This window comes from Sciurus vulgaris, assembly GCF_902686455.1.
Source record: "Sciurus vulgaris genome assembly, chromosome: 2".
NCBI classification, from domain to species: Eukaryota; Metazoa; Chordata; class Mammalia; order Rodentia; family Sciuridae; genus Sciurus; species Sciurus vulgaris.
In genome coordinates this window covers 175,171,130-175,187,258 of record NC_136462.1, presented here as the reverse complement: position 1 = coordinate 175,187,258, position 16,129 = coordinate 175,171,130, and the positions used below count along the sequence as shown (strand labels likewise).

General features: G+C 40.3%; 1 protein-coding gene across 1 annotated transcript; it reads left to right on the top strand.

The window, feature by feature from the left end:
* Positions 1–1,564: 1,564 nt before the first annotated feature.
* LOC306655022 (large ribosomal subunit protein uL23-like) lies at positions 1,565–1,969 on the top strand (the record flags this gene model as incomplete). Its single annotated transcript, XM_079129175.1, has 1 exon — positions 1,565–1,969. One exon carries the CDS (start codon positions 1,565–1,567, stop codon positions 1,967–1,969), a length of 405 nt encoding a protein of 134 aa, XP_078985301.1.
* Between the last annotated feature and the right edge of the window lie 14,160 nt (positions 1,970–16,129).

The following is a 16,129-nucleotide window of genomic DNA, read 5'->3' as shown; positions in this document are numbered from 1 at the left end:
TTTGATCAGCATATTTAATTTTTTTCAAATAAATTAGGAGCACCTCAAATCACTACAATAATCTAAGTACCCTTAAAGAGAATGGCAAAATGATACAGCTGCTTTACAAAGAAATACAAATGGCTCATGAAGAAATGAAAATACATTAAAGTTGACCAGAAACCTAGAAAAAGAAAATGGAAACAACATTAAACTTTCTTTCTGCCTATTAAATTGAACCACATTAGGGGCTGGGGAGACAGCTCAGTCGGTAGAGTGCTTGCCTTGTAAGCACAAGGCCCTAGATTCGATCCCCAGCACCCAAAAAACAAACAAACAAACAAAAAAAATTGAACTACATTATTATTTTTTCCTTTTTTGGATCTAGGGATTGAACCTAGAGCTGCTTGGACAGGTACTCTACCACTGAGCACCATTCCCAGCCCTTTTTATTTTTTGAGACTGGATCTCATTAAATTGCCCAGTCTAACTTCAAACTTGTGATCCTCCTTCCTCAGCCTCCCAAATCACTGAGATTATTAGCATGCACTACTGTGCCTGGCTATGGATTATGATTTTTTAAAAAGAATTTTTTGCAAACCTGGAAATTGAATCCAGGACCTCATGCGTATTAGGCAAGTGTTCTATCACTGAGCTACATCTGTCCCTAAAAAATTAACAACTGGTGTGGAGAAATGAACACTGATATCTTATTTATTTTTAAAATATTTTTTAGTTGTAGATTGACACGATACCTTTATTTTATTTATTTTTATGTGGTGTCGAGGATCTAACCCAGTGCCTCACACAGGCTAGGCAAGAGGTCTACCACTGAGCCACAACCTCAGCCCCACTGATATCTTCTGAATGAAGTAGAAGTGAGTATACTCTTGCTGGAGGCAAAATACATGGCAATTTGTGGCAAAATAGATTTTACCCTGTTCACATTAGTTGACCCAGGTAGGTTATACCTCCCTATGTTGAAAGTGTGTTCACTATGGTTCAATGAAACCTCAGGAATCGAAGCCCCCTTTCTAACTGTGGCCCTGCTAACCTTCCTTCCCTGGGTCACCTCATAGTTCTAGATATCTGTTTCTGCTGTATCCATCACATGTGCATTCAAGTCAGTAGGATAAAGGAAAGGGCAAAGAAGGAACAAAAAGTAACACCAGCTGGTCATAGTAGTACATACCTGTAATCCCAGCAGCTCAGGATGCTGAGGCAGGAGGATTATGAGCTCAAAGCCAGCCTCAGCAACTTAGTGAGGCCCTACACAACTCAGTGAGACCCTGTCTTTAAATTAAAAAAAAAAAAAAATTTAAAAAGTTGACACCTGCTGTCTTTTAAGGAAGATCCCTAGAAACTTCCATATGATGTGTCTACCATCATCTGGTGTTCAAAACCTAATTACTTGTAGCTGTGCATAGTTAGAAGGGAGTCTGAGAAATGTGGTTTTTATTCTGGATAGCTAAATTATCCTGTTTTTCTTTTTGGTAAAAGAAGTAGGAGAGGATGCATATTGGGAAATAAATAGCAGTATTTGATATGGGTTTATAAAGAAAACAGTATTACCTTTTCCACCAAGATGGCACCAAAAACAAAGCAGGAAGCTCCTACACCTCCTAAAGCTGGAGTCAAAGCAAAGGCTTTGAAGGCCAAGAAGGCAGTATTGAAAGGCATCTACAGACACAAAAAGAAGATCCATATGTTACCTACTTTCTGGCAGCCCAAATACCCTGGGAAGAGCGCTCCCAGGCAAAACAAGCTTGACTTCTATGCCATCAACTTCCCCCTAACCACTGAGTGGACCATGAAGATAGAAGACAATGACAGTCTTGTGTTCATTGTGGATGTCAAGGCCAACAAATACCAGCTCAAACAGGCTGTCAAGAAGCTTTTTGACATTAATGTGGCCAAGGTCAACACCCTGAACAGCCGTGACAGAGAGAAGGGATATGTTCCACCAGTGTCCCTGATTATGATGTTTTGAATGTTGCCAACAAAATTGGGATCTGAACAGAGTCTAGCTGGTTAATTCTAAATACACCTTTTTTTCAACATAAAAAAAGAAAACATAATACTTTTATTTTGATCTGGTCTTTCATAAGCCATATGGTAGATGCCATTGATCACCCATCCAGATTCCCTCAATCAGGTGGCATACCCTACCCCCAGCTATTGTGAGTTTCCATCTATCTTAGGTCATAGCTTCTGCTTTCTCCAGAGAATTGCACTTGGTCTATAGCTGCTCTCTCACAAAGAAATTCCTAGACTGCCAGCATACTAGCGCATGCCCATAATCTCAGCTACTTGAGAGGCTGAGGCAGGAGGATCAAAAGTTTGAGGCCAGCCTCAGCAACTTAGTGAATTCTCAGCAATTTAGCAAGACCCTGTATCAAAATAAAACACCAAAAGGGACAGTGGATGTTGCCCAGCGGTTAAGCACTGAAGCACTGCCAGGTTCAATCCCTGTTGGCAAAAGAAAAGAGAAAGGAAAAGGAAAAGGAAGGGAAGGGAAGGAAGGAAGAAAGAAAAGAAAGAAGGAAGGAAGGAAGGAAGGAAGGAGGGAGGGAGAAAAAAGAAGAAAGGAAGGGAAAAGAAGAAAGAAAGAAAGAAAGAAAGAAAGAAAGAAAGAAAGAAAGAAAGAAAGAAAGAAAGAGAAAGAAAGGAAGAGAGAAAGAAAGAAAGAAAGACCAACTGACCTGGGCAATTATAAAAACTATGAGGGAGAAGGTGGCAGCACATGACTTATGGATATAGACATCAAAAAGTTCCACGGGAAACGACTCTGTAGTACAATTCTCACCCCAGTCTCCTACAGGATCAGACTAAATTCCAGTTGAGATCACATTTCAACCCTCTCTTAATACATTATTCATTCCTGCTCCTTTTCCTTCCCCTCTTTTATCCTTGTCTCACTTCCTGACATGTTCCTCCTGAAAAAACACACTCAGGATATTATGAGCTTAGGAATTCTTGGGCTCTACTTCTGGGGAACATGAACTCAGGGCCTCACATATGCTAGGCAAGCACTCTACCACTGACCTACATCTTATATGTATATATATGCACACACACACACACACACACACACACACACACACACACACACACACACACATATATAGTTGTAGATGGGCAAAATACCTTTATTTATTTTTATGTGATGCTGAGGATCTAACCCAGTGCCTCACACATGCTAGGCAAGCGCTCTACCACTGAGCCACAACCCCAGCTCCATCCCTAGTCCTTTTTATCTTTTATTTTGAGATAGTATCTTGCTAAGTTGCCCAGGTTAGCCTGGAACTTGCGATCCTCCTGCCCCCTCAACCTCCCAAGTAGCTGAGATTACAGGTGTGCTTGACTAAAACTCAATTTTGAATGTCCAAAGATGAAAAAAAATTCCTCTTTGCTTATCTCCTGCAATACATGGAATCTTTTCCACCATCCCACCTGGACAGACAAATTGTGGAGATGTGCCATTCAAATCTCCCTCCAAGGAAGGACTTGCTGCCCAGCTGTAGAGTGGTCAACAGACAACCTCTATCCATCAGTTCCTTGGGGTCTTCCTGAGCTGCAGAGAGTTGCTTCTTCCAAGGTCATGCCCTTCCATGGCAGCCTGCATTTGATGAACAAGTTAGGAAGAAAGGCCTAGTGAATTGGGGGTCAATGTGGAATACACTAATAGGCAATTCCTGCTCAAAAGCTCCCACTGGGTTAGTCAAGGAATCAGTTTGAAGTCCCCAAATTCCTCTCTCTAATTTGGCCTCTGCTGCCTTCTTTTCCATAATAAATAAATATGTTGTAACCCAAACTTCATCCCAGTATCTGATTCCAGAGAACCCAACCTGTGGCATGGATACTTAGGGCTGAACACAATGGTCCTTATACAGACAATGAAATATTATTCAGTCTCTAAAAGGAAAGAAATTCTGACACGTTACAACATGGGTACACCTTGAGGACATTATGCTGAATGAAATAGGCCAGTTTCAAAAGGACAAGTGCATTGCTATAGTTTGGATCTTGAACGTCCCCCAAAAGTTCATGTGTTGAAAGCTTGGTGTCTAAACCACGGTGCTATTGGCAAGTGGTGGAACTTTTTAGGAGATGGGGCCTATTGGAAGGAAGTTAACTCACTGGGGCATGCCCTCAAAGGGCATATTGGTGAAAGTGCTGAATCCTAACCACTAGATCACTAGCAAGCTGCCTCAAAGGAGCTATTAGGACTCGAGTCTCTTCCTTTTTCTGTCTTTTGCCTCCCATCTGTTATGAGGCTAGCAGCTTCTGCCATATGCTTCCATCGTGATGTACTACTGCCTTGCCACAGGTTCAACAACAACCAACCATGGACTGAGAGCTTTTGCTCTTTGCCACTTTTTCCTGGCCTGGAATGCAGAATCAATGCCTGAAGGAACATTAGCCATCTTGTGAACGTGAGCATGAAAACCTGCACCAAGGAAGACAAAAAAGGTAGGAGAAGCCTGGCTCACTGAAGATGGTACTGAGAAACTGACCCTGCCTTGGAATTCTTTCCTCTCTGCTCATTGCTGTGAGAGAAAACCATGACCTATTTATTTTTTTAAGTTGGATTTTCTTTTACCTTCAGTCAAATGCTATCCTCACTAAATCGAAAGATATTTATTGTCTTTAATACCAGTGAAACTGAAAACGATTTAAATGTTCATTAACAGAGGACAGGCTAAACTAATGAACATACACTCATTCAGTGAAAAAGATGAATGTCTGTATGTATTGATATGAAATGATCTTTGAATTACATCATTAAAGGAAAAAAAAAAAAAAAACAAGATGGAGAACAATGGACCTGGCCTGCTATCATTGGCAGAGGTATGCGCTACATAATGATGGTTCAGTTAATGATGAACTACAGAGATGTCCCATGAGATTATAATGCAGTGGTAAAATTCCTGTCATCAAGTGATATTGTATTCATTGTAACATCATAAAACAATGTATTACCTATTGGTGATAACACTAGTGTAAACAAACCTACTGTACTGTCAGTTGTATAAAAGTACAACCCATATAATTATGTACAGTATGTAACACTTGATAATGATAAGTTACTGGCTTATGTATAATAAATACCATACTGTTTATCCTTATTTTGGAGGGTACTCCTTATTTAAAAAAAAAAAAATAGTTTACTGTAGCTGAGTGTGGTAACACATACTTACAATCTCAGTGATGGGAGGCTGAGACAGGAGGTTTAGCTTGGGCAACTTTGTGAGACCCTGTCTCAAATAAAAAATAAAAAGGGACACAGATATAGTTCAGTGGTACAGTGCACCTGGTTCCAATCCCCAGTACCACAAAAATAAACAAAAAAACTATAACATAAGTGTGTAGCAGGATAGGCCATGTGGGTTTGTACAAATACATTTTATGATGTTTGTATAATGACTAAATTCCCTGATGACATATTCCTCAGAGTGTATTCCTATCACTAAGTGATACATGCCTGCATAAACAATAAGTTGAGAGGTATAGTTTGAATAACTGAAAGGAGTAAGGGATGGCACAGGCCTTTTTTTCAAGACCAAAGGAAAGTAAAGAAGCTTCTTCTCTGGAAGGGCAAAAAAGGAGAGTGAGGATAATGGTGGCTGCCACACACCCCCTAAACCTGTCTGTCATCCTGCCCTCTTCTGCTTTGGTAGGCATTTTGTCCACAGGTCTCTGGCCTATCTAGTGAAACACATCTTTGTCTTATAAAGCTCCAAGAGGTCAAATGGGCTGATGAGAGAGTTCCAGAATGAACTGGATGACTGGGCAGGTGGTTGGAATCAGACTTGCCCAGAGAGCAAGTCTAGCAGAATTATATGAACTTAGCCACTTTCCCTTGGCAGATTACCTTGGACCCACTTCTCAGTTTGAGGGAAAGAGGGAAGAATGTGAAAAGTGTTTGTGAATTCTTGGTGAGATGCTGAAAGTCTGACATATAGTCCCTTTGGGACCATAATGTAAGAAAGTGGCCCTGAGGTAGGTGTATTTCAGCAGCTTCAGCACAGAGTGACTCTAGCACTTCATAGACACAGAAATGGGGCAGAACCCATGCTCACCCCATTCTAGAAGGAGAATGGATGATGCTGAGGGAAATACATGGGCATCTTCCCAACCACTTCTAGAATATATAGGAGACTGTGGTATACAAGAGACCTGAAAGTTTCAAAATGTTCATTATGTCCATTGACTAACCTTTGTGTTTAAAATCACTATGACATCAGAATGCATGGGACTCTAACTTGACTTGATTTGAGGTGGGGAGGGTACTAGGGATTGAATCTAGGGGTGCTTTACCACTGAGCCACATCCCCAGCCCCCTTTTCTTTTTTGAGACAGGGTCTCACTGAGTTATTGAGAGCCTCCCTAAGTTGCTAAGACTGGCCTTGATTTAGACTGGCCTGAACTTGTGATCCTCTTACCTCAGCCTCCTAAGTCACTGGAATTACAGGAACCACCATGCCCAGTTCTGACTCGATTTTCTTAAAAATAAATATGGTAAAAATATTAAGTGATGTTGTAGCCTCTTCAGTGCATCACATCAGTTTGTCACCTTCATCAAGGTGGTAGCCACCAGATCTCTCTGTAGTAATGAAATCTTGACCCCTTTGCAATTACTAGTCTACAGTGTGATACTTTTAGACCTTGTATATAACTCTTTTCCCTTTCTTCTCAATGTTTTTTTCCTCCATTACTGCCAGAATTAGTAGTTGTCTAGACTGGTCATAAAAATGACAATTTTTCAATTTCTATCATTCCTTTTTTTGGGGGGGATTGAACTCAGGGTACTCAACCACTGAGCCACATCCCCAGCCCTATAGTGTGTTTTATATAGAGACAGGGTCTCACTGAGTTGCTTGCCTTAGCACCTTGCTTTTGTTGAGGCTGACTTTGAACTTGTGATCCTCCTGTCTCAGCCTCCAGATCTTCATTCCTTCTACATCAACTATTCAGCATTCTTCTATGAAGAAGGGATTTCTTTTGTACCCACCCCCCTTAAACTTTTTTATGTTACTATAAATAAAGGAACATGGGATCCTTTTTATTTAATATATTATACAGCTTGGGCATCTCTAATCTGAAAAATCTGAAAAATCTGAAAACAGAACGTTCCAGATTCAAAACTTCCTAGCACTGACATATGCCACACATAGAAAAGCCTACATCTTGAAACTTTGTTTCATACAAAATAATTAAAACTATTGTACAAAATTATCTTCAGGGTACCTGTGTAAGATGTATGTAAAACATATGTGAATTTGGTGTTTGGACTTTGGGCCTGTCCCCGAGATACCTCATTATGTACATGCAAATATTCCAAAATTTGAAAAAAATCTGAAATTTGAAACACTTCTGGTCTCAAACATTATGAATATGGGACAATCAACTTGTAATCCATTCCTACATTATTCATTTGAGACTGACATTGTCCCATATTTGACATGGGATTCTCTATAAAATATAGATTTCAAAGTACTTTCTCCCTCTTTTGGGAAGTGGAGTAGAGGGTTCTGCATTTATAACTGGCTCCCTCTAGTGCTGCTTATATCCATTAAAATTTGAAAAGCTGGGGCAAAGCCCTTTCAAAGGACCATCTGCAGAGTTTGTTAATGGTCTGAACACTGCCAGGCAGTATAGCTAAAACTTGAAAAGCCTACTCCTCTGAGGTGAGGAGACAGAATACCAGCCAAAGGTCGGTCTTCTGCAGGCAGAGATGTGGAAAGGTTAGGGTCAGAAACTAAATGCTTAAACTAGGCACAATGGTGCATGCCTGTAATCCTGGCAACTCAGGAGGCTGAGGAAGAAGGATCCCAAGTTCAAGACCAACTTCAGTAAGTTAGCGAGGCCCTAAGGACTTAGTGGGGACCCTATCTTAAAATAAAACATAAAATAAGGGCTGGTGATATACCTCAATGGTTAAGTGTCCCTCGGTTCAACCCCCAGTACCAAAAACAAAAGAATAAATGAAATTCTTATTGTTATTTGTCCTCAAATCACCATCTTGAACCTTATAGTCGGTGCAGGGTTTTGTTCTTCTATTTGTTTTAGCTCCCATTGCTGGGGATTGAACCTGGGTCCGCATGCATGCTAGGAAGTTGCTCTACCACTGCTCTTAACTCCATTCCAAGATTCTTGGTCCACCCCCACCCCCACCCCCACCTTGGGAAGACTAGCAGATATGGTAACTACTAATTCTAAAAACATCACAACAACATTTTTTTTTTTTTTTCATAATGGGAACCTATCCCAAAAGGTGAGGAGCTCTTTTTATTTGGAATTAAGCATTGGTGTATCAGGGAAAAGCTTACATTAAAAAAAAATTAGCTTCTTTTGCGTGGAGCTGGCGGAGTAGTCGTGTTACAGGCCAGTACCCGGGCGCACGGTGAGGTTGGGGCCTGCGTACTACGAAGCCTTCTTGGAGCTTTGATCCTAGAATGCTAGTTTTTGGAAGCTCGCACGTGCGGAACGCGCCGCCCGGCCGCCACGTGCCCTGAGTAGACTCTGGGGGACGACATGCTTGGAGTTTAGGCGTGAGGCGCCTGCTTATAGGCCTAGGGCGCCACGCGCGGCCCTATTTCTGGCATGGGGCCACCGGCTGCCCTGAGCCTAAGCGTCGGCGGGAAAAATCACCTGAGGATTTACAAAAGATTATTTCAGCATGGGCAACCCCGAATCTGTATAGAACTCTAGGGGCTATTTTGAGCCCGGGCGGCGCTGTTTCCAGTACTAATTAATGAGTGGGAGAGGATTAGTACAGAAAGAAATTAAAACATGACATTCAGAATGTTTGATTGCAAGCATCGATCCCCCGCAGTAATGGCGCTGGCTTTCGGTGGTACATCGGAGCTGCTAAGATGCACAAGGAAATCCCAAAACATCCCACAGAATTAACAGAATTACTTGCTTAAAACCTGACAGTCACACCTGTGATTGTGGCTGTGTGCCCATTCAGAAGGACCAGTTTGCTGTAAAGTTCATGGGATAGAACAATTTCTGAATAGTTCTGCAAAGTTTCCTTTTTCTGTTATCAAAACCTGGTGATAAGAAAAACATCCAGGAAAAGCAGACGTGAAGAGAAAACATACAGTTTGGGAATATATTTTTTAAATTTATAGCTATTATTAGCTAAACCATGAATGGATTTTAAACAAAATTCTTGACTTTTGCATAATTAACTTTGTAATCAAATTATTCATGAATGTTTTGTCATTAATCCTCTTTTGAATTTAAGATACATAGTTGTAATTAAGACAGTAAAAGTTACACTGGCTTATGTATGAATTTAGTAATGTTTTTATAGAGATAGATGTCTGGTTATTGATAAAAAGTGGTTAGTAGCCGAGTCATGGAATATTTAAGTCATAATGTAATAGGAGAGAAATGTAAATAGGATGTTGAAAATGAAGGGAGAAAATAATAATAAAGTTTTTGTTAACCTAAAAAAAAAAAAAAAAAAAAAATTAGTTTTTTTTGTTTCATTTTGTTTTGTTTTTAGTACTGTGGATTGAACCCAGGGACTCTTTGGCACTGAGCTACATCCCTAGCTCTTGTATTTTTTATTTTGAGATAGGGTCTCATTAAGTTGTTTTATGGCCTCACTAAATTGTTGAGGCTCTCCGCAAGCTTGCAATCCTCCTGCCTCAGCCTTCGGAGTTGCTGGGATTATAGGCATGTGCTACTGAGTTTATACTTGCTCTTGCTGAAAACTCCCAATGTAATTCAAAGAAGAAATGAAAGAGGGAAAATAATAAATCTATACCAGCAACGTGAACCTGAAAAATAATGGGCCAGACATATTTAAAAAGTCCTGAATGATAAAGAGTAGAAGGAAATGTGTGATCAGAAAAGGGGAATTGAGGGCTGGGGTGTAGCTCAGCGGTAGAGCATTTACCTTGCATGTATGAAGCTCTGGGTTCAATCCTCACTACTCCCCACCCCCACAAAAAAGAAGAGTTGATTCTGTTTATTCCTGCTTCTTCCTCAAACCTCACTCATATAAGTTAGAAAAAAACAAATAAAAAAGAACAAAAAGCAGAAAGAGAAAAAGAACAGGCGCTGAGGCAAGTCTAGACTACTCATGTCAAGAATAAGTATTTTAGATGTCCTCCCTTGACTTAGGGGAGAAAGGGAAAATGATTACGTACTTGGAAAAGTGGCAAAATGATGATTGCCTGATTCCTGAGATCCTGAGGGTACACATTCTCAAACTCTGATCAATAGCAGAACCTTGCACCCTGGGAAATTTACCATCATTTGACATTCCTGAGGAATGCAATTTCATTGCCACAATTATCTAATTAATCCAGAGTGACTGACATAGCAGACAGTTTTATGGTTCTATAAAGTTACAGTTCAACTTCAGAAACTAATAGGTTCTATGATTTTATAGCCTGGTTGTATAGTTCAATGCAAGGGTTTTATTGCCTTGTAGAAAGTTAATCAGTCTTGAATCATACCTTGCAAATGCCCTTGGAATTCCTTTCATTAACTCTAAATCTATTTTTGTTCATGGATGGTGTGTGTGTCTACACACACACACACACACACACACACACACAGTTTTTCTTTTTTCTTTTTTTTTGCAGTGTTGGGGATTAGAACCCAGGTCCTTGTGCTTACAAGGCAAGCACTCTACCAACTGAGCTATATCCCCAGCCCCCACATAGTTTTTCTAGCTTGGTCAAACTAGTTTCTTTTTGTCTACCTGCTGACTTCTTCCTTAATGAGTTAAATTAATTATTATTATTATTATTATTTTTTTTTTTTGTGGTACTGGGGATCGAACTCAGGGCCTTGTGCTTGTGAGGCAAGCACTCTACCAGCTGAGCTATCTCCCCAGCCCTAATTTTTTTTGTTAGTTATTTGCAAAACTTTTTATTAATGTGAACCCACACAGTTAATAAATATAAATAAGAAATCAAGAAATTTCCAAACATGTTCCCTCTCAATTTGGGGAAGTGTTCAAGAATATGAAAACTTTTAATTAACAACATCACAAATAACCTCTTTAAGAATTATATTAATAGGTTATCTATCACTTCAGGAAACAATAACTATACTCAGTAATCCAACTGCAGACTATTTCACAAGGTGAAAGTACTCTAAAGTTACATTTTTAAACATAAGATAGCAATAAAATAACACAATCAAGAAATATAAATCTAATATTGCAAATTTTTTCTTGAAAGGTCAATTTGAAAGATTCATTACTTATATTATCCAATGCAAGAGGCAGACTGAATCTTCATAAATTCTATCTGTAAGAATATGAAGAAAGAAATTCTATCTATAAGAATATGAAATGGTATTTATAGCTTATACGATCAGTGCTTCTCAAGGTGTGGTCCATGTGCTCCTAGTAGTCTCCAAGACCTTTCCAGAGTGGTTCCTGAGGTAAATTATTTCCAGAAATACAGTGAGATGTTATCTGCCTTTTTGCACTGTCAACGTGTGCACCAATGGTGAAAAGCAACAATAGGTGAGACCACTGGCACCTCAGCATCAATCAGTACAGTGGCACCAACTCAAGCTACTCATGGTTCACTTCCCAGTACAGGAGGGGCAGGGCAGGTGGGAAGGGACAGGGAAAAGGGTTGCTGTAGATTATCCTTAATGGAGTAACAAAAACAAAAAATTTAATAGACTCTTGACTTATTAATATTCCCTGTGAGTTAAATTAATTTTTGATAGATGTCCACAATCTCTTGGTTCCAGAATTTTGCTTTGAACATTCTTTTCCATTCTCAGTTCTACCAAGGAGATGAGGGCAAACCCACAAGAGGAAAATCAATTTGTGTACAGTAGTACTCCAGAAAGGCTCAGAACTAGGAAATATTACATAGTTCTGATGTCAGAGAGGGCTGGTGCTGGAATAAAAGGACATAGTTCTAATTTTTGGTCCTCCTGTACTTGAACAGAAAACTAGAGTCTGGAAAGGTTGGACTGCAAAACTCTAGACTTAGGGAGATCAGGCACAGCTGAGGGAAGGGCTGCTAGAGTGGACACTGGGGAACCGAATGAATCTATGTTGTAAACAGAGACTTTGGCATTAATCCCCGGCTCTAAGCCAGGAAAATTCCAGCACTATCTGCCCATCACCCCCTCCCATTTTTTACCACCTCTCATCAGACAAAATTATCTAGAGAAATTGACCAGACCAAAGAAAAATAGTTACAGAAACTGACATTTGGTGGGGTCCCCCCAATAAACCGCCAGTTTCTTATGCATCTTAGGAGACCACCATCAATAAACTCTACCTACAGACACAAAGCTCGAGTTCATATACATATAAACAGAGGTCACAGGTCACTCATTGAGGAAAGCTGCTAACATAGAAGGCAAAGCAAACAGAAATAGCCTATGACAAGGGACAGAAAAATAAAAAAGCCATTTAAAACCTACTATAATTAATATTCTGAAAGATTAAAGAAGATTTTGCATCTAGGAAACAAGATTGGGATGATATATATATAGTTAGATACAGATATAGATGTGGGTGCAGTTGTATATATAGATATTTCCAAAGAACATGAAAAGACATTTTGGAAATTAAAATATTATTACAGAAAATTCTAAAAAATGGAAGAATTAGAAGTTAGCATTGAAAATATTTCCCCAAAGAGAAAAACAATAAAGAGATGAAAAATAGAAGAGAAATAATAAGATAATTAAAAAAAAACTGTCTGGGAGGTCCAATTCCCCTCCTTCCTTTGTATCAATATCCAAACAAGAAAACAGATTCCAGTTAATGTAGTCCTGTTTTCAGCATAATATTAGAGCACTAGAGCTGCTTCTGTCTTGCCAATACTGCACACTTGGGCTTTTGTTCAGCATTGTTGGGAGGATGGATCAAGAGACAAAAGTAAGAAGCTTGGGCTTGCTTATGGTGGGTGGTCCTAAAGAAGATCCTGTCCAAATTGAACTGGATCCCCAAAGTCCAGCACCCCTAGAGTGAATGTGAACCTGCACTAAACTTACTTCCTTTCCCTGCCCTGAAAGACTTTAGAGAAGATTCTCTTCATAATGAACAAAGAGGGAAAAAAAGGTAAGAGTAACATTTGTCTTTGAGATCTATGGCTCCACATCAGTCCTGATGTGCTACCTGGATGGGAATGGAAACTGAACACCATGAACTCATTTTGAGGAAGTCACTGAATGATGTAACAGAAACAAATAAAAGGTCTCTCTGGTACCAGATATGTTCATTCTGGGCCTTATTGAACCCAGGGCCTTACACATGCTAAGCAAGTGTTCCACTGCTGAGCTACATCCCTAAAATAAATTCTCAAGGGTAATGACCAGCAGGAGGTCAAAGATAACTAGGTACACAAGGCAAAGAGACAACATGAGAAAGAAGAGAAGTGACCATCTCCGGAAAGCGACTCACACAGACTTCAGATATTAGCATCGTCAGATTATAAAAAGTGTGATTACGATATTTAAAGAAATAAATGAAAAGCCTGAAAACTATCTGTAGGGGGTGGTAAAGGTATTGATATGGGTTCTGGGAAAAAGCGTGTTTGTAAGGTTATGAGCAACAAGGGAGAAACTGAAGTGCCTCTACTTTGGATACAGGTGATTTCTCTGAGTCCACAGGTGGGATGTGACCCACACTGAATCAATCACATTTCCATGGCCACATGAAACACACCTTCTACACTTTTATTTAGTTATGATCTGTAAGTGACAATGTATCCCTGTTTCTGAATTCCAAAGAAGGAAGAGGAGGAGGAGGAGGAAGAAGAGGAGGAAGAGAATAAGAAGAACAAGAAGAAACAAACAATAGGCCCACAGATCTATTTTGTTTGCTTCTTCTGTTAATTTCTGAGAGAACTCTATTAAAATGTCTTACTAGGCCAGGTGTGTACCTGTAGTCCCAGCTACTCAGGAAGCTGAGGCAGGAGGATTAAAGTTCAAGACCCTGTCTCATTCCTGGCTAGGAATGTAATTCAGATGTAAATCACCCCTTGCTTTAATTCCCAGTAACTACCCCCCCACAAAAAAAGTCTTACTATAATGCAAACATATCTATTTCTTCTTATCTGTTAATTTTGCTTTTTATGTTGAGGATCATCACATCATTATGTGCCCACAAATCTAGAATTATTATATTTTCCTGACTTGTTGAACTTTTTACCATTATGAAAAACTTTCAAAAGAGCCAGGCAAAGTTGAAGGGCCAGTTGAACCTGGTCCCTAGGAGATCTCTGAAGTATAAATTGCACTGCATAATTGGGAATGAGGCAAGCACCTGTCTTTTATACTCTGTTTAGGATGTGCAATGCCCCCTAGGGGAGATAATCTCCCAGGCAAAGAGACTATACCCCCTCCTACCTCCCCAACAGGTCCCTGCTCCCTCCCTGGGTAATTCTCTGAAGAAAAGTACTTCAGTGAACTTCTAGCAGCAAAACACCCACCTGAAATGGATGGGGGGATGGGCCAGTAAAAGAGATCTGGCTGGCCTTCAATGGGTCTCCTACAATGAATTAGCATGGTTGGTCAGCTAGGATCATGTGTCTACTCTGTGACAGGGGAGGTGGCCCTTAAAATTTTATTTTTCTAATGTCAGGTATAGTGATGCATACTTGTAATTCCAGTTCTGAGAAGGCTGAGGCAGGAGGTTGGTGAGTTCAAGGCCAGCCTGGGCAGCACAGTTACTTGGCTATTGTGCATGATACTGGGAGTAACATGGGAGTGCAAGTATTTTTAGGAGGTGGTGATTTCATTTCCTCTGGATACATACCCAGAAGAGGGATTGCTGAGTCATATGGGAGTTCTATTTTTAATTTCCTTTGGAATCTCCATACTGTTTTTCACAATGGTCATAGCAATCTACTTTCCCACCAACAGTGTAAACAGGTTCCTTTTTCTCCACACCCTGGCCAACACTTGTTATTTGTGTCTTTGTGATAATAGCCACCCTAACAGGCATGAGGCCATATCTCATTGTGGTTTTCATGTGCATTTCCCTGATGATTTAAATGACAGTTCCACCAGAATCCTAGGGAATGGAAGAAGGGCAATTCCAAAAAGCAAAGATAGTGTGCACATTTCACTTCTCTGACTGCTCAGCACTCACACATGTGGGCCTACAGGTTTTTTAAATGCCCTCAATTGAGATAATGAGTTAGCTCACAAATGGAGAAAGACCCTCCAGCTTTTTGCAGTAGATGCAGTCATTGCCTTGCCCATGTTCCTTTGTCCTTACCACTTTAAAGCATACTGACCTGACTTTCAGCTGCCAGCATGTGCACTTCTTTGCCTAAGGGTTTTCTCTGGCTGTTGCTTACTTTGCCACCTGCACAGCAGGCCAGAACTGCAGAGGAATTAATGTTTCTCCCTCCCCAGAAGCTATGGGGAGGACTGATGGGAAGCCATCATATGAACACTTCAGCTCTCTTGTTCCTTGTATTGGAATAACTGCAGTGTGTTCCGCACTGGCTCCCAGAGTTTCCTGCAGGATTAAGCTCCAATTGTACACAATAATAATTGACCTGATAATGCATCCTATATTGGTTTCCTTATTTTCTCTGTCATACTTCCCCACTCTCCTACCAGTATTTTCCTTTCCCTCCTAAATAAACAATCTGCAGTTGATTTCTTATCTCGCAATATGCTTCTGGCAACACCAAACTAAAACCTCTCCTCCCCAAACAAATAGCCATGTCTGTTGCAGGAGGGAGTGTGTGTGTGTGTGTGTGTGTGTGTGTGTGTGTGTGTGTGTGTGGCTGGCTGGTTTCCTTCAGTTGTGAACTAGCTGCATTCTTCTAATTTAATTCCAGATGTGGCTCCTCATAGTCCAGCAACATAAATAATCCTCTCAAAAAAATCGTTGAGAGGGGCATGGAAGAACCTACTTAAAACTCATATTTGGAATTGGAAAGAGGGAGAACATCAAAAGGTGGTTACCACTTCACATATCAGTTCCCTTCAAGACAGGAGCAAGTTCTTTCAAGTGCTCTTGGCCTTAGCAGCAGACAATGTTCCTTGGTCAGTTCATCTCACTGCCTCTGGGCTGCTCTTTGTGCTGATCCCCCTTGTCCATTGTCCTCCATGGCCACATCTAAAGGGTTCCTGGGATGAATTCCTTTTTTGAATACTGCACAGTATTTGCAGTTCATTTCCT